At 52.6% G+C, this 27,466-nt stretch overlaps 11 protein-coding genes across 11 annotated transcripts; 5 read left to right on the forward strand and 6 right to left on the reverse strand.

The window, feature by feature from the left end:
* Positions 1-751: 751 nt before the first annotated feature.
* Positions 752-1,063, forward strand: BO83DRAFT_423381 (uncharacterized protein; the record flags this gene model as incomplete). Its single annotated transcript, XM_025535092.1, has 1 exon — positions 752-1,063. The coding sequence occupies one exon, from the start codon at positions 752-754 to the stop codon at positions 1,061-1,063; it is 312 nt and encodes a 103-aa protein (XP_025392228.1).
* Positions 1,064-2,114: 1,051 nt separating this feature from the next.
* Positions 2,115-4,837, reverse strand: BO83DRAFT_353490 (beta-glucosidase; the record flags this gene model as incomplete). The annotated part of the gene is made up of 3 exons (XM_025529048.1): positions 4,062-4,837; positions 3,759-4,010; positions 2,115-3,701 (listed from the first exon to the last, which is right to left on the reverse strand). Exons 1-3 carry the CDS (start codon positions 4,818-4,820, stop codon positions 2,115-2,117), a joined length of 2,598 nt encoding a protein of 865 aa, XP_025392229.1. The 5' UTR covers positions 4,821-4,837.
* Positions 4,838-5,769: 932 nt separating this feature from the next.
* Positions 5,770-7,000, reverse strand: BO83DRAFT_454459 (uncharacterized protein; the record flags this gene model as incomplete). Its single annotated transcript, XM_025536972.1, has 3 exons — positions 5,770-6,143; positions 6,214-6,831; positions 6,904-7,000. 3 exons carry the CDS (start codon positions 6,998-7,000, stop codon positions 5,770-5,772), a joined length of 1,089 nt encoding a protein of 362 aa, XP_025392230.1.
* A 230-nt stretch (positions 7,001-7,230) lies between these two features.
* On the reverse strand, positions 7,231-10,500 carry BO83DRAFT_405462 (6-phosphogluconate dehydrogenase, decarboxylating). Its single transcript, XM_025533804.1, has 4 exons — positions 8,924-10,500; positions 8,379-8,441; positions 7,803-8,312; positions 7,231-7,749 (listed from the first exon to the last, which is right to left on the reverse strand). Exons 1-4 carry the CDS (start codon positions 10,446-10,448, stop codon positions 7,352-7,354), a joined length of 2,496 nt encoding a protein of 831 aa, XP_025392231.1. The 5' UTR covers positions 10,449-10,500; the 3' UTR covers positions 7,231-7,351.
* A 200-nt stretch (positions 10,501-10,700) lies between these two features.
* BO83DRAFT_454462 (sugar phosphate isomerase/epimerase family protein) lies at positions 10,701-12,036 on the forward strand (the record flags this gene model as incomplete). Its single annotated transcript, XM_025536973.1, has 1 exon — positions 10,701-12,036. The coding sequence occupies exon 1, from the start codon at positions 10,972-10,974 to the stop codon at positions 12,034-12,036; it is 1,065 nt and encodes a 354-aa protein (XP_025392232.1). The 5' UTR covers positions 10,701-10,971.
* A 57-nt stretch (positions 12,037-12,093) lies between these two features.
* prnC (delta-1-pyrroline-5-carboxylate dehydrogenase prnC) lies at positions 12,094-14,404 on the reverse strand. The gene is made up of 4 exons (XM_025526113.1): positions 13,980-14,404; positions 13,820-13,927; positions 13,401-13,762; positions 12,094-13,346 (listed from the first exon to the last, which is right to left on the reverse strand). Exons 1-4 carry the CDS (start codon positions 14,115-14,117, stop codon positions 12,218-12,220), a joined length of 1,737 nt encoding a protein of 578 aa, XP_025392233.1. The 5' UTR covers positions 14,118-14,404; the 3' UTR covers positions 12,094-12,217.
* A 594-nt stretch (positions 14,405-14,998) lies between these two features.
* On the reverse strand, positions 14,999-17,015 carry BO83DRAFT_434212 (proline-specific permease). Its single transcript, XM_025535766.1, has 5 exons — positions 16,618-17,015; positions 16,539-16,551; positions 16,374-16,483; positions 15,523-16,319; positions 14,999-15,472 (listed from the first exon to the last, which is right to left on the reverse strand). The coding sequence occupies exons 1-5, from the start codon at positions 17,000-17,002 to the stop codon at positions 15,110-15,112; spliced, it is 1,668 nt and encodes a 555-aa protein (XP_025392234.1). The 5' UTR covers positions 17,003-17,015; the 3' UTR covers positions 14,999-15,109.
* A 1,754-nt stretch (positions 17,016-18,769) lies between these two features.
* BO83DRAFT_434213 (proline dehydrogenase family protein) lies at positions 18,770-20,540 on the forward strand. Its single transcript, XM_025535767.1, has 2 exons — positions 18,770-19,514; positions 19,567-20,540. The coding sequence occupies exons 1-2, from the start codon at positions 18,928-18,930 to the stop codon at positions 20,414-20,416; spliced, it is 1,437 nt and encodes a 478-aa protein (XP_025392235.1). The 5' UTR covers positions 18,770-18,927; the 3' UTR covers positions 20,417-20,540.
* A 174-nt stretch (positions 20,541-20,714) lies between these two features.
* BO83DRAFT_375016 (putative proline utilization protein PrnX) lies at positions 20,715-22,245 on the forward strand. The gene has a single exon (XM_025530353.1). The coding sequence runs from the start codon at positions 21,013-21,015 to the stop codon at positions 22,057-22,059; it is 1,047 nt and encodes a 348-aa protein (XP_025392236.1). The 5' UTR covers positions 20,715-21,012; the 3' UTR covers positions 22,060-22,245.
* Positions 22,246-22,452: 207 nt separating this feature from the next.
* BO83DRAFT_353513 (Zn(II)2Cys6 transcription factor) lies at positions 22,453-25,564 on the forward strand. Its single transcript, XM_025529049.1, has 7 exons — positions 22,453-22,661; positions 22,761-22,895; positions 22,984-23,255; positions 23,320-23,405; positions 23,458-24,092; positions 24,144-24,314; positions 24,362-25,564. Exons 1-7 carry the CDS (start codon positions 22,573-22,575, stop codon positions 25,374-25,376), a joined length of 2,403 nt encoding a protein of 800 aa, XP_025392237.1. The 5' UTR covers positions 22,453-22,572; the 3' UTR covers positions 25,377-25,564.
* A 73-nt stretch (positions 25,565-25,637) lies between these two features.
* Positions 25,638-27,256, reverse strand: BO83DRAFT_414121 (BUD22 family protein). Its single transcript, XM_025534541.1, has 2 exons — positions 26,862-27,256; positions 25,638-26,790 (listed from the first exon to the last, which is right to left on the reverse strand). The coding sequence occupies exons 1-2, from the start codon at positions 27,111-27,113 to the stop codon at positions 25,648-25,650; spliced, it is 1,395 nt and encodes a 464-aa protein (XP_025392238.1). The 5' UTR covers positions 27,114-27,256; the 3' UTR covers positions 25,638-25,647.
* Positions 27,257-27,466: the final 210 nt, after the last annotated feature.

The raw sequence follows: 27,466 nt of genomic DNA on the forward strand, positions 1-27,466 counted from the left end.
GTGAGGAGATGTGAGCATGGCACATAATATATGTCAGGAGGGGTAAGGCAGTGCATTCAGTCTGACAGTCACACTTGGAAGTAGAGCCTGATCCGATGCCGCTCGGAACCCATGTGGGGGCCGAATCCTGCGATTCCATCTCACCACACCCTAACACGGAATAGTCTCCATCTTTACAGAAGTAGCTTATAATGGCCTAGACACCTGAGCAGTGAAGTAGTTCATACAACAGGTCAGAGACATGTCCTAAATAAACGATGGCTGGTGCTTGCGAAAAGTAGATAACACACAATATTACACTTACTTCTTAATATACCATGTCAAATATATTATCGCGTGGGGAGGGTTAGATGTACCTAAAACCCTACAGCATCGCAAACGCGTATCAACGCACTGACATGAAGGGCGTGTAGACTGCCGGAACCATTATTCTAGCTTGCTTCATATGCAAAAGAGAGGTAGTCGTTACCAATGTAAGAAATAAACATATGATGCTTCCATTATTCCTCTGATCGATGTCATTCTCTATGATACGTCTTGCTATATCATAAACCCCGGGTAGACCTTTTTGAGTTTCTAACCTCCTCACGTCATACAGGGTAATTCTTTTACGAAAGAAGCCTTCTTGATGTATAAATGCCATCTACTATCCCAGTCCCCTCCCCCTCAACGATCCATCATCCAAAAACCCTCACCCTCGACTCATACCATGTACTACCCCAAGAAAACCAACACCTTCTAAAACAACACCATGTCCAAAACCTTCTCCACAGACCTCTACGGCGACCACAGCGGCCGCCACCCCTCTATGGGCGATCTCAAGAACCGCCTCTCCGTGCAAGTCAAAGACAAGCTTGCTAATGAAGTTGCAGAGGATCCTCGCACGGCCTATATCAACTACGAAGGCAGGATCCGAAAGGTCAAAGAGCATGGCAAGCTTTACGAGAATCCGTCGCACGAGGAACTCACTTTTGGCCCGGATGGTTCTGATACCGGCAGACATGGTTGGCATGGCTGGACTACTGCCCATTTACGGGTGACCTTTAATGCTGAGGATATTTGATTCGTCTCTACATTCTGTTCCTTGAATTGGGAACGAGGAATGAGGTGGAGTTGAATGTTTCGTTATTTTGACGCAGAACAAATGGCCTTGGATGGAGGAAGGTTTAGGTGAAGGTTCGAGGGAAATTGAGAATTAATACTCGCAAAATTCTTCAGTCAGGTTGTTTCATTGTCCATTTGTTTTTGAGTGAGAATATCCATCCTCGTAACACTGAAAATCCAGTTCTAGGAGAATAAATAAACTTTTCTCATGTTGGTCCACTTAACGTCCCGACTTGGTGTACACTACATGGGTGTTAAGTGCCGATGTTCGAGAAACACAGTCAAAAAAGTATTATCTAGGCGAATACATTATCGTACGAGTGATTTCAGTGTTATGCGAGTGGTGTTGGTGGTCGTTTCGAACACATCTATTCCTATGCTCCGAGCCGCCGCGTCATATCTACTTTTCGGCTTCCTTGGCAAGGCTTTGACACAAGATTGCAATTGGTCTTTTTTTGACTGCGAAGGTCAAAAAGCTTATCACGAAGCTTGAACTAGTAATAGGATCGGTTCCACAAACCCGGTCAACCGATACGTCTGACCCAGCGGAGACTACAGCCGAACATCATCAAGTGATGGGTGGGGGCGGATAATTCACCCCTTACCATGGCGCTGGGCCCTGAACACGAGCTAAAGGGCGCCCTTGGGATCAACATTTGATTTTACCCAGCCAATTTCGTAACCTATTTCTCTAAATCTACATCGGAACTTCAATATTATTTAAAGAGAAAAAAATCAAGCTTATGGTAACCTTAAAGAAAAGTTTAATACACGAATCAGTGCCATGGATGGACAGGTCACTCGTGTTGGCTTCCAGTAAGTTGTTTCCCCGGACCAATCAACCCTAGTGGCTACTATAATACTAATAGGTAGTGGAACATACGCAACCGTATCCGATTGCCATGAAATTGAACACTTTTTAAAGCTCATGGACTACTTTGCGGATGCAATTCAAACACTCCACACCATTAATCCTAGTTCAATAACACAAACCCCAACACTGCACCCACCTACACCCCCTCACACCCACCCCCAACCAAACAACTCCCTCTCAAATCCCCCAAACTCTCCCCAACCCAGAACCTCACCCCCTCCCCACCAACCGGTACCCTCCAATCCTGCACCTCTACATCCCAAATACTCACATCCTTCCTCGTGACATTCATCACGACCGTCTCACTCTCCCCAGGCTTCAGAATACCAGTTTTCTCAAACTGTCTCAGCTGTCTTGATGGCGCATCGACCCCCAATGCATCAGTCGGTAACTCCACATATAACTGCGCTACAGCACGACCACTGTAATTCCCACTATTCATAATAGTCACTTCCACCGCGAATGCAACGTCCCAAAGAGCGGGATTGCCACCGGCACCACCTCCAGCTCGGGGTGCAGGTTTCGGAGTGGTGGAGTAGCCGGATGGATAAGGGTATGAGGATGAGGAGGAGTTCGTGACTGATTGGGGATTGTCGAGGTAGGGGTACAGGTAGCGCCAGATGCGAGAGAAGGAGGAGGGCCAGGCGACTTCGGATGGGTTGGGGATGGCGGTGGAGTAAGATGGAGTTGGGCCTTTGGATGGACGGGCTGGGGGGTAGGCTGTATCTAGCTCGGTGACGGTTGTGAGGGAGGGAGTGGAGTAGGTGAAGGTGGTGTAGGAGAGGCCGTGACCGAAGGGGTAGCGGGGAGTGATGTTGGCTTTGAGGAAGTGGCGGTAGTCGATGTAGAGACCTTCGGTGAAGTCGTCTTGGATTTGTCCGAAGGCTTGGTCGAGGAGGCCGACGCTGGAGGGGTAGTCGGATTCTATGTAGGGGATGGTGTAGGGGAGGTGGCCGCTGGGAGAAGATGAGCCGAAGAGGATGTCGGTTAGGGAGTAGCCGGCTTCTTGGCCGGGGAGGTGGGCGATGAGCACGGCTTTGACGGGGTCGAGGTCAATCCAATTCTCGAGGAGGATGGGGCCGACGGTGTGAACGATTACGATGACGGTAGAGAAGACTTCCGCGGCGGCTTTGACGAGATCATCGCCGTTGTGCCAGGCGTAGAGGTCGGCGGTGGTGCGGTCGCCCGGGTTGGTTTCGACGGTGATGTAGTTCTCGCCGGAGTCAGCGTTGATGAAGACGAGAGCGATGTCGGAGGCGTTGGGTTTGAGGTTGGAGGGGAAGGAGTCGGTAATGTAGAATTCAGCGGAGGAAGAGAGGTTGGCGATGGCTTGTTGGGGGGTTACGAGATATGGGAGACGAGATGTGCCGCTGCCCCAGCCCATGGTAAGGACGCCGTTGTCGCAGCCCTGGTCGGTGCAAGAGTTGAGCCCGTTGGAGTTGGGGCCGGCGTCGGTGCCGAAAATTTTGAGGGAATCAGTGGTTGAGAGAGGGAGAGTATTATTCTCGTTCTTGAGAAGGGTGATGGCGTCGCGAGCGATGGCATGAGCGGTGATATTGTGGTTGCCTTGAACGTTGACATATTGGTTGACCACGCCGCTAGGGGAGAAGAGGGCGCCGGGATAAAGAGGGCCAGTCTCGTCAAGGGTGTTACTGGAGAAGTTGGGGAGAGGATAGTCCTCATCCTGGCCCATTTTATACCAAGTCGCAACGATGCGGGTGACCTGGAAACGTAAGCGACTTGTGGGGGAAAATTGTCGCGAGATGCATAGGATTCTTACCATATCGTTCAGACGCTCCACTGGAACGGTACCGTTGAGAATGGACCGAGAGAGCTCCGAACCCCAATAACTATCACCTAGCAGTGGAATGCTGCCATCGCCCGGCATACTCATATCCAAACCAGCCAATGCAGACGAGACACCACCGAGTTGAGCGAGCCAGTCTGTCACGACGAAGCCTTGAAAGCCGAGTTCATCCTTGAGGATGCCATTGATGAGCATACTATTCTGGCTACACGCGGAACGGTTGACCTAGAGCGACGTTAGCGATATGACCATCGACTCGAAAAACAGTACACCTACAGCATTATACGCCATCATCACCGAGCCCGTCCCAGCACGAACACCCTCCGCAAACGGCCACAGATACAGTTCATGGAGTGTTCGATCATCAATATTCGAAGAATACCCTTGCGTGATAACACTACTCATGCGATGCATCTCCTGCTCATTTCCGATGAAATGTTTGAGACTCGCGATCGCCCCCGTACTCTGCATGCCCTGAATGGTCAGCGCACCGCCAATAGCCTGAAGACTTGGATCCGCGCCAAAGCCTTCCCAATTACGGCCTCCCCTAGGCTTGCGGAACGTCGGACCGACAACAGGGCCCAAGAGCACATTAACACCCTTGCCACGAGCCTCTTCTCCGAATTCGACGCCGCGCTGGTACATAAGCTCTTTATCGAATGTCGCGCCCACCGTAATGCCAGGAGGAAAAGCTGTGTTGTGGTCCGAGTTACGGATGCCCAGCGGGGAGTCATGGAGACAGAGATTCGGGATACCGAATCGAAGCGCGCTTCCTGTTTGGCCCGCACAGGGGCCCATGAACATGCCGGTTCCTGTTGTGAGGTTCACCTTCTCTGCCAGCGTCATGTTGCTGACGACCTTTTGCGCCTTTTCGTACGCACTGGCCCAGTCGGAAAGCCAACCACCGTTGGGGGCTGGGTAGTAGGGGGGTGAGAAGGCATCATCGTCTCGAGTGTGTAGGGGAGCAGAGGAGGCAGTCGACCAGGGGATAATACCTGCCAGTAAGGCTAGATACAGAGGTAATTTCGCGCCCATGGTTGACTGTGCATGCGACGACGTGGACGTGCAAGAGCTGGGACGTACCCGGAGACGTCAGTGCGGATACCAGGCAGGAGATATACGCCGACGAGCTCAGTTCCTTTCTGCCTACAAGGTTCCAGACTAGACCGGGTCTACCTGCCATGGATCATGGGGTCCCAGCTGGATAAATACAAAGTCGTGGTCATGCCACAGCACAATTGGGTCAGGCCCAATGACAACGAGGCCAGGGGGTAATAGCGACGCCATGTGCGCATGCCAAGGAAGCATAGTACTGCTTGGTCGCAAACAAGATAGAGGCATTGGGACGGGAAAACGCAGGGACTGGGGTAAAAGAGCAAGTGATCAGCACGGATGGCGAGGAGGGCCAACCCGGGGATGGAATGTCGGAGGGAAGATCCGTGTTTGCGGGCGGAGCAGATGATGAGGAACGGTTCATTATTGCCCTCATTCAGCCGAAGGAGGGAAAGGATCATCCTGGATACACATTAGCCGAAAGGAGAAACTGGGCCATGACAGCGCGGAGAATCTGCAGGATTGCTGCAAGTTGGTTGCACGGGGGACGTTGCAGGTTGCAGCTGGCGTGTGACGATCAGCCGAGGCTATTGTTAGACATATGCATGACTTCGCTTGCGCGGTTTGGGAGATGATCATCGTCCACTATCTTCACGAGACCGTTGTGAATGGAGAGTTACGGTCCGTTGGGATCTTCAGGGGAAGTGGCAGACGGCCATTCAGGGTTCGATTCGAAAGGAAAAAGGAGCCACTGATACTCAACTAACTACCAACCAGAAAGAACTATTCGCCGTTCCTATCAACGCCTGGCATATCTATGAATCCAACTCCATCGTAAAACCAACCAGCAGCAATACGCCATAAAAGAGAAAAAAAAAAAAAACACTCCATGTTAATGCCCGACCCTGATCCTAAACCATAGCAGCCTCCGTCAAATGCCGCTAACCACCCAGTCGTAGTCCAGGCCGGTCGCTTCCACATCAACCCGCTTCATGAGGTCACTAGTCTCAGGAAACAATGCACAGGGGCCCCGGGGACAGCCCAAGTCTTCATGAAACAGGCGGGTGCATTGAGGCTCGGCCACGTCCGATAGAATCCGCAGCAGATATTCAATGCTCCATCCCTCATACGGGGCCTCGGGTGGCGGGAAAAGATCCTTTGGCTTCATCTCTGTCATCAGTTGTCCAACGACCATTGCGTCGCAGGCCGCGCAGCAGCCGCCTTCCTCAAGGATGGATTCCATGCGCTGGTAGAGCGAGATGACGAGGGCGTCGACGTGCTTCTGGCGGAGACTATCAATGTGCTCTGTGCGTGTCAGAGGTCAGTGTCTCAGAATTGCAATCATTGAAGTAAAGAAAGATAGAATGATACGCACCCAGCAGCGGATCAGGAATCGGCAGTCCTTGTCTTGAAATCTCCCCGGTACTGCCTCTAATGGCGACGCGAGTGATGTACCAGAAGAGACTACGATGACGGAACACCCAGGCGATGTAAATCCACTTGACCACATCATTGTCGTATGCCTTCGGGATCGCTTCAGACATATTTATGACCCAGATTTCACTGTAAGCCATCATGTTATTGTAACATCCAAAGTGCTCAGTCAGGAGTGCAATCATGCACAGGGTGTCTGGGGTAACGTGGCGTGGGACATTTAGGGCGCGACCGTGAATGGCATTAAGCAACACGAGCAAAGCACCGAGGTTATTGAATCGAGGAGGAAGAGCATCGGCTTCTTTAATCTTGTCCTCACTGTTGATCTTCACTTGGAAGTAGGGGCAGGTATGGGCGAGTTGATCCGAAGATACTCTGATTCTGGCCTGCACAGTGCGGTTGTGAGAGACATTGTTGGTGGCTTGCTGTCCAGGGTTGGAGCCGATCAGTTCGTGTTCTGGTGGAGCTGGAGCACTGCTCCGCCGGGGGAATTTGCTGATGGTGTCGACAATTCCCTGGAAGTAGGTTGGAACGGACCGGGTTGTGCGGTGGGTGGGATCTGAATAGTGACATAGTGCATTAGCATGAGCATGAATTATGAATACCTGAGGACTGATGGATCTGCACTCACTGAATCGTGTCAGGCGCGTATACATCTGCTCACCACCTGTTTCGACCACGAGGAGCATGTCCCCGCGGGCGTCGATGGTCGTATAATTCAGATCCATGGTGATCCGGACTCTGGTGCCGCAGTGTGACTATGTTATGATGAAGATGCAGGTAAACATCAAGATCGCCGGGGCGAGCAGAACACTGGACTAAAATGCAGGAGAGGCGCCGGACTTAGCGAGTTATCTGTGAACCAGTGAATGACTAGCCAGTGAATAAGAGCACACTTCAGTCATTACGCAGTCAACTATCATTACACCATCACGAATTTCATACTTCTTCATAACATGGTATTGTATTCTTTGTATTCTCTATATGCCTCGCATCATGCATTTCGTAAGTCATGATGACCATAGTCTATCTATTCATAGATATCCACTCGTATGCCAGCCCGCCGGTCATCGGTGGCCCTAGTTGAAGTAGCCAGGGAACAGCCAGTTCATCCGCTCGCGAGCCTCGGGGCTCCAGTTGGGCTGGGCAGTGCTCAAACCGAACTTGACGGATCCCTCGATGTGCTTGGCTTGCACCAGCTGCGAGTTCTGCTCAGCGGCCAGCTCGTCGAGCACAGCGGTCACGAAGCGCTTGGCGTTGACAGCGTTGGCCTTCATGTTGCCCATGACCATCTCCACGGTCACATCGGCGGTCGACTCGTGCCAGCAGTCGTAGTCAGTGGACATGCAGATCATCTGGTAGGCGATCTCGGCCTCGCGGGCCAGCTTGGCCTCGGGCAGGCAGGACATGTTGATGACGCTGCCACCCCAGGAGCGGTACAGCTTGCTCTCAGCGCGGGTGGAGAATTGAGGTCCCTCTATTCGGTGATCAGTAATTGAGACCCTTATTCCATCGGGGATTATCACATACCCATGCAGATCAGGGTACCGCGGTCGTGCAGCACCACACCCTCACCCTCCAAGCTGTGTCCACAGGCCCTGACGACCTTGGCGACACCCTCATCGAAGGGGTCACCGAAGGGAACGTGAGCGACGACGCCGCCCTCGAAGAAGGTGAAGGGACGGATACCCTTGGTGCGGTCGATGACCTGGTCGGGAACAACGAAATCGCGGGGCTTGATCTCCTCCTGCAAGCTACCGACGGCGGAGAAGGCGATGATGGTGCGGACACCGATGGAGCGCAGAGCAGCGATGTTGGCGCGGGCGGGCACCTCGTGGGGGGCGATCTGGTGGTGCAGACCGTGACGGCTCAGGAAGGCGATGGCGACCGTCTGCTTGTTGTGGGAGCACTGGTGGTGCAGGATGGTAATGGGGGAGGAGGGGGTGCCCCAAGGAGTCGAGATGTTCAACGACGCAACCTGGGTGAAGCCAGGGAGCTCACGCAGACCAGTACCGCCAATAACGGCGATACGGACGGGCTCTATGGTGGTAAGTAGCGATCAGTATGGATTTGTCAGGAGCACGATGCGACGGGCGGGGATCGGACTTACCGTCGTAGGTGGAGGGGAGGGCGGCCATTCTTTGGGCGAGTTGCTTTGCGGACTCGATTCTCCTGAGGGGGCGGGATGGAAGAGTGGACAACAGACGGCGCAGGGCAAGCAAGGGCATACAATAAGAGAAGAGAAGGAGGAGAGGAGACGGAGTGATTTGAAGTTGGAGACTGTCGCAAATCTTCCATGGCGGGGTCATCGCCCAATCGGGTAATCGTTTCCGCCTGAGGCGGCAAGGTTTAGTTGCGCCCCACGTGCTGCTTCCTCAGGCATCATTCGTCCATCTGGTTTACTCTTGTCGCTCCAACTCTCTATTTTTCACGCCCTACAATACTTTGTGTTGCAGTTATAACTCTAGGTTGGATGATTCATCACAGACTATCTACGGACTGTGCCTGGCCGTTATGGATACAAAGAGAAGTGTTTCAGAAATCCCCGAATCTATATATATACTGTGGAAGTATCATGACATGTGAATGTCTCTCATTACAACATTATCTTCTTCCCTATACAACAATTACATCTCTCCACTAAGCTGGACGCCACTCGTAGTGGTGAGGTCCCTTCTTCACCGGCCCCGGATCCTCTCCAGGTACACCCGGTATGTAGTAGGCGTGGGCGCCAAACAAATCCATCTGCGCCTCCATGAACTTCGTTGGCAGCATCGTTCCCCCTTCATACTTCAGGTACTCTAATGTAGCAGACAACGCGGGAATATACTGATCTGCTACCGTGGCCGCCAACACCACCTCCTTTAGCGCGTCAAAGTGCTTGTGCAGCTCCCGGGCGACCTCATCCAGGAACTTCATGTTGGTCAGATCAGGACGCATGAGCGGTTGCAGAAGATCTGCAATAGCTTCAGACTGAATGATGCATCCCCCACGCCATATCTGGATACATTTGCTCAGATCGACGTTCCATCCCTCATCCTTGGATGCGCGCGCGATCAACTCCAGTCCCTGGCAGAATGAAGCCAAGAAGGAGCAGTAGACGGCGCGACGCAGCTTCTCGATGAAGTCTTTGCGATCTTTGGTGTCGATGGCCTTGGGACCAGGGATGTTGAGCTTCTTGGCAACCTCCAGTCGCTCAGCGCGATTGCCACTAGCGATGCGCATATAGTGAGCCGTGGCGAGCGTAGGACCGGCCACATGTCGGTTTGCAGTCTCCATGACCGACCAGTAGGGCGTTCCTTCGGTGTCATCGTCGTCCTGTACCACTTTGTCGAGCACGTCATCCAGCACGTAACCGCCGTTCTGACTGGCGCCTTCGCCTTGGTAGTCGCCCTGGGGAGTCTTCTTCGTGCGCAGGATTTGCACACCAATGTCGAGCAGAAAGTTCTTCCGCAATTCTCCATTCGTATTCCAGTCTTCAAATATATCAGAAATTTCCTGATATTCCAGTCCCAATCCCCAATGAAGCAAAGCCCACGCCTCCGCCGTGGTAGACAACATCCCCCCTTCAATACCATTATGAACCATCTTAACAAAATGACCCGAACCAGCAGGTCCCACATTCGTCACACAAGGCTTGCCGGTCTTTTCATCTTTCGCCGCATACTGCTCCAACAACGGTAAGACAAGCTCAATTGCTTCTGGATCTCCGCCAGGCGATAAACTCGGGCCATGGCGGGCCGACTGATACCCGCCCGAGACACCCATGCCGATCCAACTGACGCCGAGTTCCTTGCATCGCTTCTGTCGCTGCTCAGTCCGTCGATAGTTTTCATTCCCGCCGTCGAGGATAATATCTCCCTTTTTCAGATCATTCTGAATCATATCCAAGACGGAGTCCGCGGGATCGCCATGGGTTATAGAGAAGATAAATAATTTCCGTTCCCCTTGACCTTCCAGACTCTTGGTGAATTTATCGATCTCGTAGAATCCTTCCACTTTCCCCTTGCCGCTGAATTTCCCTTCGTCATACCACTTCTTGATCCCGTCGACGTTTTCGCGCTTCACGTCCCAGATGGAGACGTCCAGCCCGAGCTCGGTGAAGGCGAAGCTCATCATCGAGCCCATGTTGCCGGCTCCGACGATGCCGATTCGTTTGAAGGAGTGAGACGGCATTATTACTGGTTTTATTGGTAGTATAGTGAACTGGATTTACAGCGGAATGTTGTTAAGGGGTTGTGAAATGAAGCATTTTAAGAGCTGCTGTGGCGCGGATAGACCAGGCACTACTACTACGCACCCGTTACATCATGTGCAGACGTCATGGCAGATACCACTCACTCACTAATATCATGTTATACAACCCATCCTAATACTTTATAAGCATGGCATGATTGATTGACTAAAAGATAAATCCCACTTATTTGATCAAAACCTGCTGCACTATTTACTAAAAGTACCTATCTGGAAGCACCGGAAGCCCTAACCTCAATCAACGGCCCGGTTACATCATCCTGAACGAACCCAAACCAACCAACTCAGTTGCGACCATCAACAACTATCATCATCACAGCCAATCTAATCTACCTTCAATCTTTATTTATAAGTAATCTTTACCACAATTAAACACATCTACAACATCAATTCCCAAACACCACCACAACCACACAACAGCCTCATCACTACCACCATAACAACCATGTCCCCTACAATAGAAATCAATAAGATCCCCCTCAGCTACGCAACCTGCTCCCTGGGACCCCCCAGCACAACCCCCCTAGAAACCAAACTCTCTACTCTCCGCTCCGCCTCCTTCACCGGCATCGAGCTAGCCTTCCCCGACCTCCTCGCCTACGCCAACACCCACAACCCAGGAACCACCCAGATCCTACCAACCGACTACCCGGCCCTCATCCACGCGGCAACCTCAATCCGCTCACTATGCGAATCCCACAACCTCCGTATCATGATGCTCCAACCGTTCGCCAACTTCGAGGGATGGCCTCGCGGTTCCCCGGAACGGGAGGATGCGTTCTCGCGCGCGAAGGGGTGGAGTGGAATTATGGAGGCTTTGGGGACGGATTTGTTGCAGATTGGGTCGACGGATACACCCGCTGAGAAGTTACAATGTATGAAGAATGGGGAGGTGGATAGGGAGGCAGTGGTGGAGGATCTGCGTGAGCTGGCAGATATATTAGCGAGCAAGGGCCAACGTATCGCGTACGAGAACTGGTGTTGGAGTACGCATGCGCCGAACTGGAAGGATGTATGGGAGATAGTTAGGGATGTGGGGAGGGAGAATGTTGGGTTGTGTTTGGATACGTTTCAGACGGCCGGGGGGGAGTGGGGGGATCCGACGACTGCTGAGGGAGTGGTTGGTGGTGGTGAGGATGATGTGAGGAAGAGGTATGAAGATAGTTTGGAGGAGTTGGCGAGGACGGTTCCTCCGGAGAAGATCTTCCTCTTGCAGGTGTCGGATGCGTATAAGCCACTATCTCCGTTTGAGGATGAGGTGGTGGATGGGGCGAGGCCGAGGGCGCGGTGGAGTCATGATTTCAGGCCGATGCCGTATCATGGGGGGTATTTGCCTATTGAGGAGGTGGGGAGGGCGGTGTTGAGGACCGGGTTTAGGGGGTGGTTTAGTATGGAGATTTTTGATGGGGGGAAGTCAGGGGAGGAGGAGATTGGGGATGTGGAGGGGTTTGCGAGAGAGGCGATGGGGAGTATGAGGAGGTTTTTGGAGAGGTGTGCGGATGGTATCTAAATGGCCAATTATGGGTATAGACTTTAGTGTGGTTTTACAGGTATAAGTTTTCGGTGGACTGGATATATTTAATAACTAAACTATGTATACAACAATTTTACCGAACGCCACATATGCAAAACTCGTGGGGAATATGGAATATGCCAAATAACCATCTCTCATCACCATACGGCTCAAACCCCTAAGCATCGTTGCTAGGGTAGGGAACCTTGTAGGTAGGGACAAACTCCTCCTTGATCGACCGCAGACTGACGAAGCGAGACAGCAGGTTGCCACTGCCGGCCTTGTCGTTGGTACCACTGGCACGGGCACCGCCGAAAGGCTGCTGGCCAACAACAGCACCAGTGCTCTTGCAGTTGATGTAGAAGTTACCGGCGGTGTTGCGGAGAGCGTCGTCGGCGGTGCGGAGAACCTCGCGGTCCTGGGCGAAGATGGAACCGGTCAGACCGTAGTCGCCGGTCTGGTCAACCTTCTCGCAGATCTTGGCAAAGTCGGCCTCGGTGGCATCGGCGTAGGTGTGGATGACCAGGACGGGACCGAAGAGCTCGCGGGAAAGGAGTGGGTGGTCGGGGTTGGTGGTGTGGTAGACGGTGGGCTGGATGTACCATCCCTTGGAGGAGTCGTAGCTACCGCCGGCCAGCAGCTCGAGCTCGGGGTCGTTCTTGGCCTCGTCGATCACATTGGCCAGCTTGTTGAAGGAGGCCTCGTGGATGACGGGACCGCAGAAGTTGGTGAAGTCAGAAGGCTCGCCGACCTTGATGTTTTTGGTCTCGGCAACGACGTTCTTAATGAACTCGTCGGCAATGGATGCGGCCACGTAGGCGCGGGAGGTGGCACTGCACTTCTGGCCCTGGAACTCGAAAGCTCCACGGACAGTCTGGACGGCAGCATTGCGGACATCGGCCGACTTGTGGACCAGGTGGAAGTTCTTGCCACCGGTCTCACCAACAATGCGGGGGTAGCTGCGGTACTTGCCCTCGGCAACGCCGTTGGCGATCTGGCCGTAGAGACTACGGAACACAGCGGTGCTACCGGTGAAGTGGAGGGCAGCAAAGTCGGGGTGGTTCAGGACGGTGTTGGTGACCTCAGCGGCATCACCGGGAACGAACTGGATGACGTTCTTGGGCAGACCGGCCTCGAGGAGGATCTGGTGGACGAGCCAGTTGGAGGCGATGGCGGAAGGAGAAGGCTTCCAGACGACGACGTTACCCATCAGGGCGGGAGCACCAGCCAGGTTACCGCCAATGGCAGTGAAGTTGAAGGGACTGATGGCGTAGACGAATCCCTCCAGGGGACGGTATTCCACACGGCTAGTCAGGTTAGTTTGATCCATAGACTGCTACTTTAGATCGTGCATGACTTACTTCCACACACCAGGGGCGTGGTGAACGGGCTGCTGAGCGTACAGGTCCTCGGCGTACTTGACACCGAAGCGGAAGAAATCGCACAGCTCAGCAGCAGAGTCGATCTCGGCCTGCCAGGCATTCTTGCCCTGGCCGTGCATGGTCAGAGCCATGATGTCATAGCGGTATTTGGTCGAGATCAGGTCAGCGGCCTTGAGGAAGATGCTGGCACGATCGGCGAAAGAGGTAGCAGCCCACGACTTGCGAGCCTCGAGGGCGGCGTCAATAGCAGCCTGGACCTCGGCGACGGAGGCGTTGGAGTAGGTAGCCACGGGCGCATGGGATGCGGGGTTGCTCTGGGTCTCGACCTGGGAGCTCTTGATCTGCGGGGAGTTAGGTTTATCCAATTGTTTCTGCTACTCGCATGTCTGCTAACTAACCTCCTTGCCGGCAATCACCAAAGGCACATTGAGGGGACCGCTCTGCTTGGTTCTGGCGAGGGCCTCCTCGAGACCGCGGCGGTCAGGAGATCCGGGGGCGTAGTGTTTCTGCGATTGAGTCAGTAAACTTGACAATGACCGCGATTTCACGGTTACTCACGTTAGGCTCGTTGTCAATGCGAGGAACCTTGAAGGTGGCGTAAGAGCCCATAGCACGAGCGCTCGTGCGGGCAAGGGAGAGGGAGGGGCATTTGGCGAGGGAAAGGCCCCGAGAACGCAGGAGCAAAGAGGACTGCATGATGGATTGTGCTCTTCCGAGTTGTAGCAACTGGACGAGGACTGAATCCGAGGGGATGAAAAGTAGGAGAGATGAGGAGAAATTGAAGCAGACGCGGGGAAGCTCCGGTGATATAAGAGGCCCGGTTACTGCCGGCCGTGGTTAGTCAGCACGCAGGATCCCTGGGTGGCACAAAGTACACTGCAGTTCAGGATTCAGAGAGACAAGGTCCAACCCAGCAAACCAACAAGTGATTGTCCTTGCAGCGTACCGGCAACCAATGGGCCGGGCAGGAAATGCAGGCAGATCTGATACTCTGCTGTCGCGCTAATCAGTACCGCCGGCTGGATTCCGGGTGGAGCTGCCCACCGGCCCGGATATCTCCACCGGCTGCTGGCCTTCCGCTGGTATTTCATTAGTAGGCAGATAGTGCTGGACACGCACGATAATCATGACTAACAGGAACCTGTCTGTGTTGGATTTTCGCATCAGTTAATGATAGTTATGTTATTTGAATCTGAATGAATTGTGTTGCAGCGGTAGCTCTCCGCCTCCGCATGGGTCCGCACAGTACAAGCGATCGCTCTGGAATCTCCGCTGTCTGACTCGTCTTCATTAAGCTTGAAGCTGGTCCTGAAAATACCACAACATGAGACACTAATTACCCTCACATGGAGTCAATTGAGAGCTCAAAGCACCTCTAGAATTGATGACGAATGCCGAGTTTGATCCATGCATAATGGCTGCATACCGACTAAATGACAAAATACGTGGAGCAGCAAAAAGAGGCGGAGATGAATACCGCAGCAAACCGACGCGTGACTTGACCACCTGACCTCTCTGCAAGCCTACTAGCACTACCAATACACTCTTTTCGAGGAATGCCAACACTAAGAAATTGCCAAGCTATAACTAAGCCTTCCATTCTTGGCTATAACATTCAATCTATGTACATGTGTCGTGCTCAAAGGATTTTGCAAATATATACTTCTGACTCATGTGGTGAATCCTGCTCAAGCAATCCACCACCACACCCTCTCCAGCCAATTACGTGGCTTCCGTTCAAAGTCATTCTCACAGAGCCGATCAATCTCCTCCTTGCCCGTGAACACGTCAATCTCCGACACCTTGGTCATCCATGGGGTCCGATACCACACTTTGTGGCCCACATAGAGGGCTAGGAAAATAGCTACCACGATATACGACACCAAAAAGTCGGCCGCAGTGAAGTTGCCGGGAAAGAAAACCGCGTATCCGTTTGTGATGGTCAGGAGGGACACGATCAGAATAACGTAGTATGTGCCGTAGGGCTGCAGAGGGGTCTTGAAAGTGAGCGTGTCCATCAGGCCGTGGTAGGTCAATGCTTTGCGGAAGCGCTGTGTTTTGTTAGTCGGGTCTGCAGAAAAGCTTGATGGAAATAACTAACCAGGTAGGCAATACCAATGAGCACCCAGTTGATGAATCCTCCCACTGTGGTGATGTTCGTGAACCAGTAGAAGACGTTCTCTCCCGAGTCCGACAGGTTCAGGAAGGACAACAAGCCGACTACCCAGGTGATGAGAACGGCCACGTAGGGCACGCCGTTGCGGTTGCATCGGGTGAAGATCTTGGGGGCCTGGCCGCCACAGGCGAGCGAATACAGTGTTCGAGAACCAGCGAACAGCCATGCATTACCCGAGGACCAGGCTGAGATTAGAATAGCAGCGTTGACGACATGGTTTAGCCCTGAGATACCAGCATTCTGAATGGCAATGACAAAAGGACTGGCACTGGCGCTAGAGCTACCACTAGCAACGGCGGACATGAGTTTAGGATCATTGTAGGCCACAGTCACACCAATTACCAGAGATCCCAGGATGTAAAAGGCGAAAACTCGGTAGATGAATCGGTTGGTGGCTTTCGGGATGTTGCGACGGGGTGCTTCAACTTCACCAGCAGCAGTGGTGATAAGTTCGGGGGAGAAAATAAAGGAGAAGCCAGACTTGATAAAGGCGGTCCAAAAGTCGAGGAAGCGACCGGTGTTTCCACCCACCAAGTAGGGATTGAATGCGCCCGGGTTGTCCCAGTAGCGGAAGCCGAGTCGATCATGGTTGGGGCCACCACCGAAGAAGAGCACCACGCCGAGGATAATTAAACCGATAATGGCAAGAATCTTTAACGTTGCAAACCAGAACTCGGCTTCTCCATACCATGACACCGCGACGATATTTAGGAGCAGAATCACTGTGGGTGTTAGAATCAATCTAGAACTGCGAAATAGAATATTGAGAGACATACCGAGGAGGATGATAGTGATCCACACCCCAACACTGATGGAGGTAGTCCAGTACTGGATGATGATTCCGGCAGCCGTCACTTCACTTGCCAGTAACATGGCAAACGAGTACCTAAGAGGCATAGAGATTAGATTGTGTTGGTGAACGGAGAATAATGTCAGCCTACCAATAATTGTATCCTAAATCAGAATTAGCTTATTACTGCAAAACTAGAATAAACATTTCAGGTACAATGTAAAACATACCAGCAGCGAATCCGATACTAGGCTCTGTGTAGCGGCCAATCACGTAAGGCACCGAAATACCCTTGATGGGCAGATAGGTGGTCATCTCGCCCAGCACGTTCATCACAAACCACACCACTGTGGACATGGCAAAATAGCCCATGAACAGTGGTGCTGGGCCCACAATCGACAGCGTGGATCCGGAACCTACGAAGAGACCGGTGCCAATACAACCACCGAGAGCAAGCAGCTGCAGTTGTCGAGAGGACAGTCCACGCTGGGTGTCTGTGTTTGGCCCATGGTGGATCTCGCCCTTGAGGGCTTCGGGGTCTTCATCAACATATACGGGAGGAGATGTCACTTCATTTGCGGACTTCTCGGAGTCCTTGAACGTCGGTGCACCCATTCTGGTGTGTACAAGAACGTGGAATAATGTACTGATGCGAATGACAGGAACAGTCAATTGTGGGAATCGGCTACGGACGTCTTATATGGGTGCCGCAGAGGCGACCAGCTGGCCCGTCTCAAAAAAAATATGCTTATCAGGACCAACACGAAATGACTTTGAGCCACGGCCCGATGGCGTAAAGTCTTCCAGAAGGACACCATCATTGGCTCCCGAGGGCTCTGGGGAGGCGATATGCGGGGGTTTAGCATCTTATCTCTAGTTTGGGTTTACATACGAGCAGTGTTTCTCGTTAGAAGATGGGAAGGTTTGGTGGCTGCCACAGGTTCCCTTATCTGCCTGGCTGGCGGGCGGGGATCGTCCGACGCGGCAGGGACATGGATGCGATATCAGGCTATCTGGCTTGCTCATTGTTTGATATGGATCGGTTTTTCATTGACGATTTAAGCTTCTATAAAGCTGTCAGAAGCCGGCGGCGTCCCTCGTGGCATTAGAGTATTAGACTGCTGCAAATCCGGGGTTGTTCTCCGCACCACAGTGGGCATATTCTAGAGCGTGAAGAGAGCTGAATCCACCGCGAGGTTGCTGTGACTAAGAGAAACTGCAACATTGCCAAACCTGTTGATGGAGTCATTCTGTTACCTAATGGCATGGTTCATCTTTGCTCGTTTGGAAAGCTTGACCCATCCAGGCTGGCCATTCGCTGCCATTATTGGTGTGTCGGATGCCTCCCGGTGGAGCTTCAATGGAACCTTCCAGCACTAAACCAGATGAGGCTAGTAGTGTTTTAATGCCTGACTATTCAGGCATCATAGAAGATGGTGCCTGATGGCAAGATTTAAAGGCAGATTCCGTAGCTGTTTCTACTTTAGTACCCTGTACACAGTAATAGCCAGCAACAGCGATGTTGTCCAAGAAGTAAGAGAGGGTGATACCTTGACCTGACTACAGACATGATCGAAAAATACAGTATAGTTCTATAGCGAGATCGGCCTGCCTGTATGCCCTGCTAGGGGTACACATTCTTTTACATGCTGGCATAGTAATCGTCTCTAGTGAATCTGTAGCCCAGCAGCACGACCGGGCCGGTCAAGCGGCGACAGCTCCGGTGGGGATGAACCCACCGGCCCGCCTGCCGGTCATCGCCAATCTCTTATCGACCACTTATCAGGGTTATCGCCAGATCGATAACCTGGACTTTTTTTGACCCCTCCAAAAAGTACAGGAAACAAGGATGGGTAGGGTTTTGGGCACGGGGCCTTTGGTGCTTTTGTCTAAAGTTCGAGATACTTTCTCATTTGCTAGGAAGCATAAGGCCTAGTCAAGATCCAGTCAAAGCCCTCCTATCGAGTAGTGACACACACCACCCCAACTCCAGTTCATCGGTAAGCTCGAGCGAAGCCTACAGTAGCGGGCGATCAGGCGTAGATCTAGACACAACTGGCCGGGTCAGGTGCAACAATGTTATAGTTAGCCACCCTTCCACTGCAACGTCACTCGCATAATCTCCCAGTCACGGCTAGCCAGTTTGCATTATCTAACGTCACGGGGACGAGCAGCCCCAGAAAAAAAGAAAAAAAAAAAAAAAAAAAAAAAAGAAAATGATAGTAATGGCTGTCCGGGTTGTAGAAAGAAAGCCAATGCTGACCGGCTTTCAGTCCACTTCCTGCCCGGTTTCCACCGGTACGGGAACCGCTTCTTTCCATCCCCCATCTACTAGTTACACTAAAGAAAGATCCTCCACTTGCCATACTTCCATTCCCTTGCGATGCATTTCATACCACTACAAATTCCCCTCCTTTGTCCTCAGACTGAAGAACTACTTATTCTTATCACCGCTGCATGACTCTTCTGCCTTCCACACTCATCCTCCCCTCCCCTCCTTGCCACCTTCTTCTACACTCGCCACTTAATCTACCATCATCATGAAGGCTGCCCGCCGTCCTATGCGGGTGCTCTCGAGCGTCCCCTCTACATACTCGTCCGCCAGATACGTTAGCCGCACCAGCAACCCCAAATCTTCTGCCGCTGCGTCCTCCCCCACCAACAACCTGTTGCAGCAGCAGGCTGCCGTTCCCTCCCACGATGCCTCGGGATCTCCCCTGGCTAAGCTCCCCATCTCCTCCGTCCTGCGGTCGCTGGTGATCCTCTCCGTCTCCTCTTCCACCCTCCTGTTGAAGCCGTGCATCTTTGCGCTCTCGACCCTCGCGCACCCCAAGACCCCCGTTCTGGACGTCGCCAAAAACCCTCTGTTGAACGCGCTCGTCAAGCACACTTTGTACAAGCAGTTCAACGCCGGTGAGAACAAGCTCGAGGTGCAGCAGTCAATCCAGGCCATCAAGCAGTTGGGCTACCGGGGTGTTCTGCTGGGTTACGCTCGCGAGGTCCTGGTGGGTGAGGGCAATGTCGACCCTCGCGATGAGAAGGCCGCGCGGGCGGAGATCCAGACCTGGCTGGATGGTACCCTGCAAACCGTCGACATGGCCCAGGAAGGCGACTTTGTGGCCCTGAAGTAGGTTTTCTCCACAGCTGACTCGAATTGGATCATGTGCTAATCTTTACAGGTTCACCGGTATGGGTACTCAGGTGCTCGAGTTCTTGCAGAAGCAGGCTGCTCCCTCCGAGTTCATGGATTACGCTATCACAAAGGTCTGCGACCTGGCCATCTCGCGCAACGTGCGCCTACTCGTCGATGCCGAGGAGCAGGCTGTGCAGCTGGGTATCGAGAAGTGGGCTCTGAAGTACCAGAAGTACTGCAATGCGAAGACCCCCGGCCACGCCATTTTCTACAACACTTACCAGGCCTACCTCCGCTCGACCCCGGCCACCATTGCCAAACACCTTGAGGTTGCTCGCCAGGAGGGTTACACTGCTGGTGTGAAGCTGGTCCGTGGTGCTTACCTGAAGACCGAGCCTCGCCACCTGATCTGGGCTGAGAAGGAGGAGACTGACGCCTGTTACGACGGTGTCGTCGAGGCTCTCCTGACTCGCCGCTACAACTCGATGCTGCAGCCCGCCTCCGAGGAGCACAAGACCGAGCTGCCCCCTGTCAACGTTATCATCGCCACTCACAACCGGGATTCTGTCCGCAAGGCCCACGCCATCCGTCTTCAGCAGGCTGCTCGCGCCGAGAAGCAGGGAGTTGATCTCAGCTATGCCCAACTTCAGGGTATGGCCGACGAGGTCAGCTGCGAGCTCTTGCAAGGCTTCTCCAGCGCCGATGGCCCCGCTTCCCAGGAGACCCCGAACGTGTACAAGCTTCTGACCTGGGGCACTGTTAAGGAATGCATGGGCTTCCTGATGAGACGTGCTGTGGAGAACACCGAGGCGGTTGGCCGTACCAAGCAGTCGCAGGAGGCTATGCTTGGAGAGCTCAAGCGCCGCGCTCGTCGCGTGTTTGGCTTCGGTAACTGATGTTGTTCTATGATACCTCTTGACTCGCATATTTGTTTTGGTTTTTAGCCTTTTGGCGCATTGTGTGGTTTTGTTAGCTGATTCCCTAAGCGTGAGCATGCATGTAGATGGCGTTAGAAATCTGATTCACTCTTTCATGATAACAAAGCTCAACCTGAACTAGTTTACTTGGTGCTATCATAGTGCGGCATAGATAGCCGCTAAACCACGTAGCGCGCGGCAGTGATGTCAAGAGGGACAGTCGATCCATTCCCGACCCCGCGTTCCTCGCATCTACAACGTATTCCCGATTGCAACTTTCGATCGCAACGGAAGGCCATCCGACATTAGTGCCGGCCAACTAGACCTTTCTTCTCGGTACTGATGTCCGATGATATCCGTGTCCCTTGACACCCAGGCACTAAGTTGGTCTAACTCCGACATCGCTTCCCCGGGTGCCGAGGGGCTATCTGTCTATAACGGCTGCTGACCATCTATCAGGCACACAACTCACAACCAATATAACTATTGGCTTCCCATTTACTATACTCCATATCTCGCAACCCTGTTGAATTTTCCCGTATAGGATTGTTATATCGCCAACATTTTCCTCCACAATGCGTCTTCTTCCTGAGCCAGCGGTCGCCCAGATCCTGCGACAGTTAACCCCTACACAATGCCATGATCTTCTTGATGCCCTCTGTGAGGGTCTTACGACTGTATCTTCAGAGTCGTCCACACCCAGCCACGAGCGACTCATCCACCAACCACTCCGCAGCACCATCCTCACCAAAGACCAGAATCTCTCTCTCTTCATGCCTGTGTCCAACACCGTGCACACCGGCTTCAAAGTTGTAACCGCCTCCCAGGCCAACGGGATCATCGGTGTCATCAACATCTTCTCCCCGGAAGGTAAACTGCAAGGTCTCCTCAGTGCTGCGGAGATCACAGCCTTCCGCACCGCCTTGGCGGTTATGTCGCTGTTCATTCGCTGCACAACCATTAACAAAGAGCACATCTTGATTTTTGGCTCTGGACGCCAAGCGGAGTGGCATGCTCGACTAGCCCTGCTGCTCGTTCCGGACCAGATTAAGAGAATTACATTGATCAACCGCGGTCGCCGGCGACTGGAGGAGCTGGAGCGAGATGCGATCGCTGATCTACGGGCTGCTCATCCCGACAAGACCTTTGCTACGCTGGTCAAAGAAGATACTCCAGATTACGAGGAACAGCTACGGAATGAATTGGGTGCTTGCGATGTGATCTTCAGTTGTACGCCGGCGACCGAGCCAAACTTCCCGTACACCTATCTCCAGCCGTCCAAGCAGCGGTTCATCTCCCTTATCGGCTCGTACAAGCCGCATATGCGGGAGATTGACACTGAGACGCTGCTGTCGGGCGGAGGGAAGGTCTACGTGGACTCGAAGGAGGCGTGTTTGGAAGAGTCGGGCGAGTTGATTCTGGCGGAGGCGAGGGAGGATCAACTGGTTGAGATTGGAGAGCTTTATGGTAAGATGGGCAAGGATGAGTCTATTGATGTGCCGGAGGGATGTAATGTGGTGTTCAAGTGCGTGGGGATGGGAATGATGGATTTGGTGGTCGGGAATAAGTTGTTGGAAGTTGGACGGGCCAGAAACATTGGTATGGAAGTGGATGGATTTTAAGAATCAATAGCTCCCCTAATGGGCTCGATCATGGTTACTGTAGTGATGATCCATCTATATCCGTCCGTCCCCAGTTGGGATGGCCGGCCGGGCAGCCCTGCAGCGGCCAGTTGAGTCACGCGAGCACCCTATTTAGGTACAAAAGATAGCTTAACCTATTACCCAATGACAGGCAACTATCTGGAATGCGCTAACTCCATAAATTTAAAAATCGTTAAAAAGTAAGAAGATTCGTAGATGGAAGGCATTCCCCGGAGGTCTCGGCGGTAGATCGGCAAAGGCATGGCTGAGAGAGAGTGTGCCGCCTTTTATGATCTTATCAGTAAGAAGAAAGATTGGGAAGGGGCCAGAGGAAGGTCCCCTTCTCCTCCTCCTTCGAACCCCGGGGAAATTTTCTTGTCCTCCGCAACCCACTCAATCCCAACTTGACCCTCTCCCCTCTTGCCTCATGCTTTTTCTATAATTCTACAATGCGCCTGCCTCTCCATCGGCCTCCCTGAACTCGAAACTACCATGGATGTGGGCCCTGGTACCCCTGCTGGTCTGGGCCAGCAGAAACGACCCCGCGTTTCCGAGGAAAACCGCAAAAGAGCGGTGCGAGCGTGAGCTGCATCCATCCCCGATTTTATCCCCAAAATGCCCCCCGTTGGGATATCTGGGAATTGTTGAGATCTCTTGGAATATATTACTGACTAGTATAGCTGCGATGGATGTCGTCGCGTAAAGGAGAAATGCGAAGGAGGCGTCCCCTGTCGCCGATGTCTCCGGTATCGTCGGCAATGCATCTTCACTCACCCCGATCAGGCCGAGAAGCTCGCTCGCTCATCGTCCGTCTCGTAAGTCGTCTGATACCTCTTTCTCAATTGGTTATGATACTGCAATGTGAGTTTGTGGAGGCTGATAGACAATATGCGATGGGGTTAGGCTCCTAGACCGCACCGTTGCTTTCAACCAACATGAAATGCTCGAGTCGGAACGTGTCCGCTACATGGAACGCATTCTTCAACACTATGTCCCAAACATCTCGTTCGATATACATTCTCTTCGGAAGATGGCGGAGGAGCTAAAACATAAGCATCGTCCCGCTGGAATGGAGGGTGGGCCGCCTTCGATGCAGCTGGATGGTGAGGAGCTCGAGGATTTGGCCATCGATGATGAGGACTTTACCATCAAGGCTTTGCCGGATAATACTACCCGTATGACTCTCTGACTTGTTTTGGGTTTATTGTTGCTGGTGCAGGCTATCTGACTGGTCTGCAGAATATTCGGGAGAATTCTCATACCTGAATTTCTCCATGAAGATTAGACAGAAGATTGACGAGTGGATGAAGACGGCAGCTCCGGAGGTAATCACAATCCTTCGCAGCACTCTTTTTTCTATTGCGCTGACGGTGATAGGCGTCGACCGAAACAGAACCGTTTGAAGAGCGATGGCGAGCGACTCAGCTGCAGTCGGGTTCAACTTTGGTATCGACATCAGTCACCTGTCTTCCGCCCCGTTTTGTCGCCGACTTCCTTGTCCAAATATTCTTCAAATATGCACAGACCAACAACTTTTACGTCGAAGAAGATTGGCTGCGAGATAAGCTTAATACATGCTATACAGATCCGTCCTGTTTGTCGTCGAAGGATGCCGGCTCGGTTTGCGCCATCCTGATGGTCTTGGCTGTCGGAACACAATTTGCGCATATGGAATCGTCCATTCCCGTCAATCGTCTCTCTTCCAACTCGGCTTTCGATGATGACCATCACTTTTCCGAGGACGATGTCGGTCTCACTTTCTACCAGTTCGCATCGAAGCTGTTGCCAGATATTATCGCCACGGCAAATGTCCGAAGCGTACAGGCCTGCCTACTGATTGGAACTTATTTGTTGCCACTCGATACGTCTGGACTATGCTATACCTACTTTGGTCTGGCGCTGAAGATGGCGATCCAGAATGGTATGCACCGGAAGTATACGGGGGAAGGACTATCGCCGCGTATGATAGAGATTCGGAACCGTGTGTTTTGGACTGCGTACACGATCGAGAAGTAGGTTATATGGCAGCCCCCTTGTCTTTATCCGTGCTTACGACTTTCTAGGCGTGTTAGCATTCTTCACGGAAGACCAGTGTCCTTGTTAGATGCGGACGTGGATGCCCCATTCCCCACTGACTTTCAGGGCTTGACGCCATCGGGACATGTTTCAAATGATACGAACATGGTGACACTCATCAAGTTAACCCTCAAGCTCGGAGAAGTTGCGAATGAAATGTAACGTTTGGCTTCAAAATGCAGTTGTACCTTTCTAACGCTAGTAGATCCGTCCTTCGCAAGTCCCGAAAGAACCAGCAACAAGATTGCTTGGAGAGGCTCCTGAATCTGCGGAAGAACCTTGTCGACTGGTGGGGAACGCTGCCCGAGGAAACCAACTGCAGGGATCTCAATCCAGCAGGGCCACTATTTCGCTCCAATGTGCATTTGAAGCTCGATTATTGTCTGACGCGTATCTTCCTGGGACGACCGTTCCTCTTCAGCACCAACCGGGCAATCAGCTCAGCCACAATACCTGGTGCTCCGGTCAAGACACCATCAGGTCCCGCTAAGAACCGCTCCACATTGATCACGGATTGTGTAGAAGCCGCTCTCGAGATCATCGACCTATGTCGGCTCCTTCGCGACGAGCGCGGTCTTGCCCGTGCATCATTCACTGAGTTCAGCTCGTGCCGGGCCGCTCTGCTCGTCATTCTAGCCCAGAGCTTGACCAAACGCACCGAGCGCCTACGCGAAGCGTTAGACAAAGGTATGGCACTGATCAAGATCATGTCCATGGGTGTCGGCTCTGCCCGCGCTGCAGTAAGCGTCATCGAAACGCTAGAGCGAGCGATCCGTCGTCTCGAAGAATACAGCCAGACCCAACCCCAAGGCAGTACCGGTGTCATTGAATCAGCATACGACCGGTTCAAGAATTGGGAAATGCTATGGAAGACCGGGCCCATCTCCCCGGAAATCGTCCCATTCCAGGAGCAGCAGTATCATCATACTAGCAACGGACTCGCCCCCGTTATGACCCCTATGACGGGTGGTGCATCCACTGCGAACGAGCCCGTGGAAGCCGATGTGGGCAGCGCGAGTCTTCCCGACTCATCGGACTTTTCTGTTTCACATCCTTTATCGCAGATGCCGCACTTCGGCCTCGATCACTTCGTTTCTAATCTGCCCCAGGAGTTGGGAGAGTTTACTGCCATCCCTTGTTTTGAACCTGACGGCCAGCCGAGCCTTTCTGGGGAGATGAAATCAACAGATACGCGGTGGATGAACTTCATGAATGATTAATTGCCTTAAGGCAAGTCGACTTTCGTTGTGATTGATTTCAGCGTTTTGGTTTGGCTTCTCACGGCTGTTGTGTTGTGTTGCGTAGTTGTTTATATGTTGATCCGTCTGTAAGCACCGGATTTTATGTTTCAAGATACCTAGACAGTATGTATATATTGTTTCACAACTATTAGTGGAAATAGCAGGACAAATAATTATTCCAAATATTTTCAACCATGATGATGATATAATACCTACAAATGCTCTACATACAGAAATAGGATATATCCCACTAATCAAACGTAACCTTCTTACCCTGGAAAGCAGCAGTAGCCTTCTGCTCCTTCGCCTTCCTCGCCGCCTCCCATGACGGATGCAACGGCTTATTATCCTCCGGCTTCTTCGCTGGCGGTCCACCACGCTGCGGCCGTCCAAACTGCTGGTTTTGCTGCTGCGGTCTACCCCTACTACCATGCTGTCCACCGCGTCCCCACCGCTCACCCCCATCCGTCGCTCCCCGCCTCACATCCCACCCACTATCGCGTCCTCCTCCCTTCCGCTTATTCTTCTCCTGCTTAACATGATTCGCTCCGGCTCCGTACTTCTTCTCCCACAGCGCCCGACGCGCCTGCTGTCCCATGCGGTTCTTGCGTCGCGGGGGCTCGTTCGCCGCCGCGCCGTCTTCTGCCTCGTCCTCGGAACCGGACCAGTATCCGCCCATTGTGAGTGAGGGGAGGAAGGTCGTGCTGGTCGCGGGCGTAGAGGAGGCCTTGCTGGTGGTTGCTTTAGGCTTTTTGCTGGGTGGGGAGGAGGGGGAGGGGGAGCGGGAAATGGACATGTTGGAGGGGATTTCTTGGTCGTCGTCTAATTCTTCCTCTTCTTCCTCCTCCTCCTCTTCTTCTTCTTCTACGTCGCTGATCTCGTTGGGATCGAGATCTTCGTCGCCTTCGGATCCATCTTCTTCGTTCTCGTCGCCTGAATCGGGCGCCAGTCGCGCGTCGAATTGTGCGTAGTCGATGCTTTCTGCGTCGGAGCCGGCGTCGGACATGTTGATGTCTTCGTCGTCGCTTGGCGAGGCAGATGCGCTTGTCCGAGCTGGCTCGGCATCGGCCTTCTTCTTGCTGCTACTGCTGCCGCTGCTCTTCTCTTCCTTGGAGGATTTCTTTGCATCCTTCTTCTTCTTCACATCCGCAGGCTTATCCTCGATGCCCAATAACTTGCGTATCCCCTCCATGATCCCTGGAAACACATTCTTCACCGGCGTGGATTTGTACAACCGTGCCGTGACGTTCGCTTCAGCTGTACTTTTCGGTCCCTCCGCGGATAACTTCTTCTTGTCTTTGAACTGGATGAAGAGCGGCGACTCGGCGATGCGTTTCGTCTTGAGGAGTTGCTTGAAGAGGTATTTTTCGGCGGTGACGTGGGGGTCCAGTGTCTATTTATCATTTATAAAATTCAGATGTTTAGTAAAGTAACGGCCTTGAGAAGGGAGAAGAGGGGCTGTACCTTAACAACCTGAATCTCCTCCGCAATCCGACTCAACGTCCCCTCCTTCTTCTCACCCTCTTCCTTCTGCGCCGTTTTCTCTCTCCGTCCGAGCTTCTGTCGCTCGAACCCCCGCGCTACCTTGAGCGCTTTGGATAGTGTCATCACCCCATATTCGAATTTCTGGAATAGTCGGGTTACTTGCAAAGATTGGCTCCGGTCGTGCGGTGTGTATGGCGATTCGGAGAAGTCTGCGAAGTTGCGCTTCCCCATTTTTGCTCGGTTGCTTTTGTAGTCTTGGGAATTGTGAGGATGATGTGTGTGGTGTTTATGTGTTGATAAATGAAGTAGTCGGTTTATATTCGCGGTGAGGGGAATATGCGGGGATATATTCTAAGTTATGGCTTCCAATGTTGATTTCAAGATTAAGATAGATTAAAGTAGTTTTTCTTTCTGGTCAGGGAACTTTTTCTGCCGGTCGGAGGAAAGGGCGGTGCCAAGCGATGGAATGAGATTGCTCGCCGCCTTTTTGGTTCAGTTTTGGGACGTGGACGGGGCGTTTTGCCGTTTTGAGTGTCTTATTTTTGGAGGATGGTTATTGGTCCGTTTCACGGGGGATGGTTTCA

Source organism: Aspergillus eucalypticola (assembly GCF_003184535.1).
Source record: "Aspergillus eucalypticola CBS 122712 chromosome Unknown BO83scaffold_3, whole genome shotgun sequence".
In the NCBI taxonomy this organism is placed as follows: domain Eukaryota; kingdom Fungi; phylum Ascomycota; class Eurotiomycetes; order Eurotiales; family Aspergillaceae; genus Aspergillus; species Aspergillus eucalypticola.

Coding starts and splice junctions, on each gene's coding strand:
- BO83DRAFT_353513 (XM_025529049.1), top strand. CDS start 22,573: ATGGATGTGGGCCCTGGTACCCCTGCTGGTCTGGGCCAGCAGAAACGA. Junction 23,406..23,457: donor TGAAGACGGCAGCTCCGGAG/GTAATCACAATC, acceptor TGACGGTGATAG/GCGTCGACCGAAACAGAACC. Junction 24,315..24,361: donor GGAGAAGTTGCGAATGAAAT/GTAACGTTTGGC, acceptor TAACGCTAGTAG/ATCCGTCCTTCGCAAGTCCC.
- prnC (XM_025526113.1), bottom strand. CDS start 14,117: ATGCAGTCCTCTTTGCTCCTGCGTTCTCGGGGCCTTTCCCTCGCCAAA. Junction 13,928..13,979: donor GCATTGACAACGAGCCTAAC/GTGAGTAACCGT, acceptor ACTCAATCGCAG/AAACACTACGCCCCCGGATC. Junction 13,347..13,400: donor CACGCCCCTGGTGTGTGGAA/GTAAGTCATGCA, acceptor TAACCTGACTAG/CCGTGTGGAATACCGTCCCC.
- BO83DRAFT_405462 (XM_025533804.1), bottom strand. CDS start 10,448: ATGCCGTCTCACTCCTTCAAACGAATCGGCATCGTCGGAGCCGGCAAC. Junction 8,313..8,378: donor CCCTCCACCTACGACGGTAA/GTCCGATCCCCG, acceptor TTACCACCATAG/AGCCCGTCCGTATCGCCGTT. Junction 7,750..7,802: donor CGGTACCCTGATCTGCATGG/GTATGTGATAAT, acceptor ATCACCGAATAG/AGGGACCTCAATTCTCCACC.
- BO83DRAFT_375016 (XM_025530353.1), top strand. CDS start 21,013: ATGCGTCTTCTTCCTGAGCCAGCGGTCGCCCAGATCCTGCGACAGTTA.
- BO83DRAFT_434213 (XM_025535767.1), top strand. CDS start 18,928: ATGAAGGCTGCCCGCCGTCCTATGCGGGTGCTCTCGAGCGTCCCCTCT. Junction 19,515..19,566: donor GGCGACTTTGTGGCCCTGAA/GTAGGTTTTCTC, acceptor TAATCTTTACAG/GTTCACCGGTATGGGTACTC.
- BO83DRAFT_414121 (XM_025534541.1), bottom strand. CDS start 27,113: ATGGGGAAGCGCAACTTCGCAGACTTCTCCGAATCGCCATACACACCG. Junction 26,791..26,861: donor AGGAGATTCAGGTTGTTAAG/GTACAGCCCCTC, acceptor AATGATAAATAG/ACACTGGACCCCCACGTCAC.
- BO83DRAFT_434212 (XM_025535766.1), bottom strand. CDS start 17,002: ATGGGTGCACCGACGTTCAAGGACTCCGAGAAGTCCGCAAATGAAGTG. Junction 16,320..16,373: donor GATCACTATCATCCTCCTCG/GTATGTCTCTCA, acceptor TAACACCCACAG/TGATTCTGCTCCTAAATATC. Junction 15,473..15,522: donor TCATTGGTATTGCCTACCTG/GTTAGTTATTTC, acceptor AACAAAACACAG/CGCTTCCGCAAAGCATTGAC.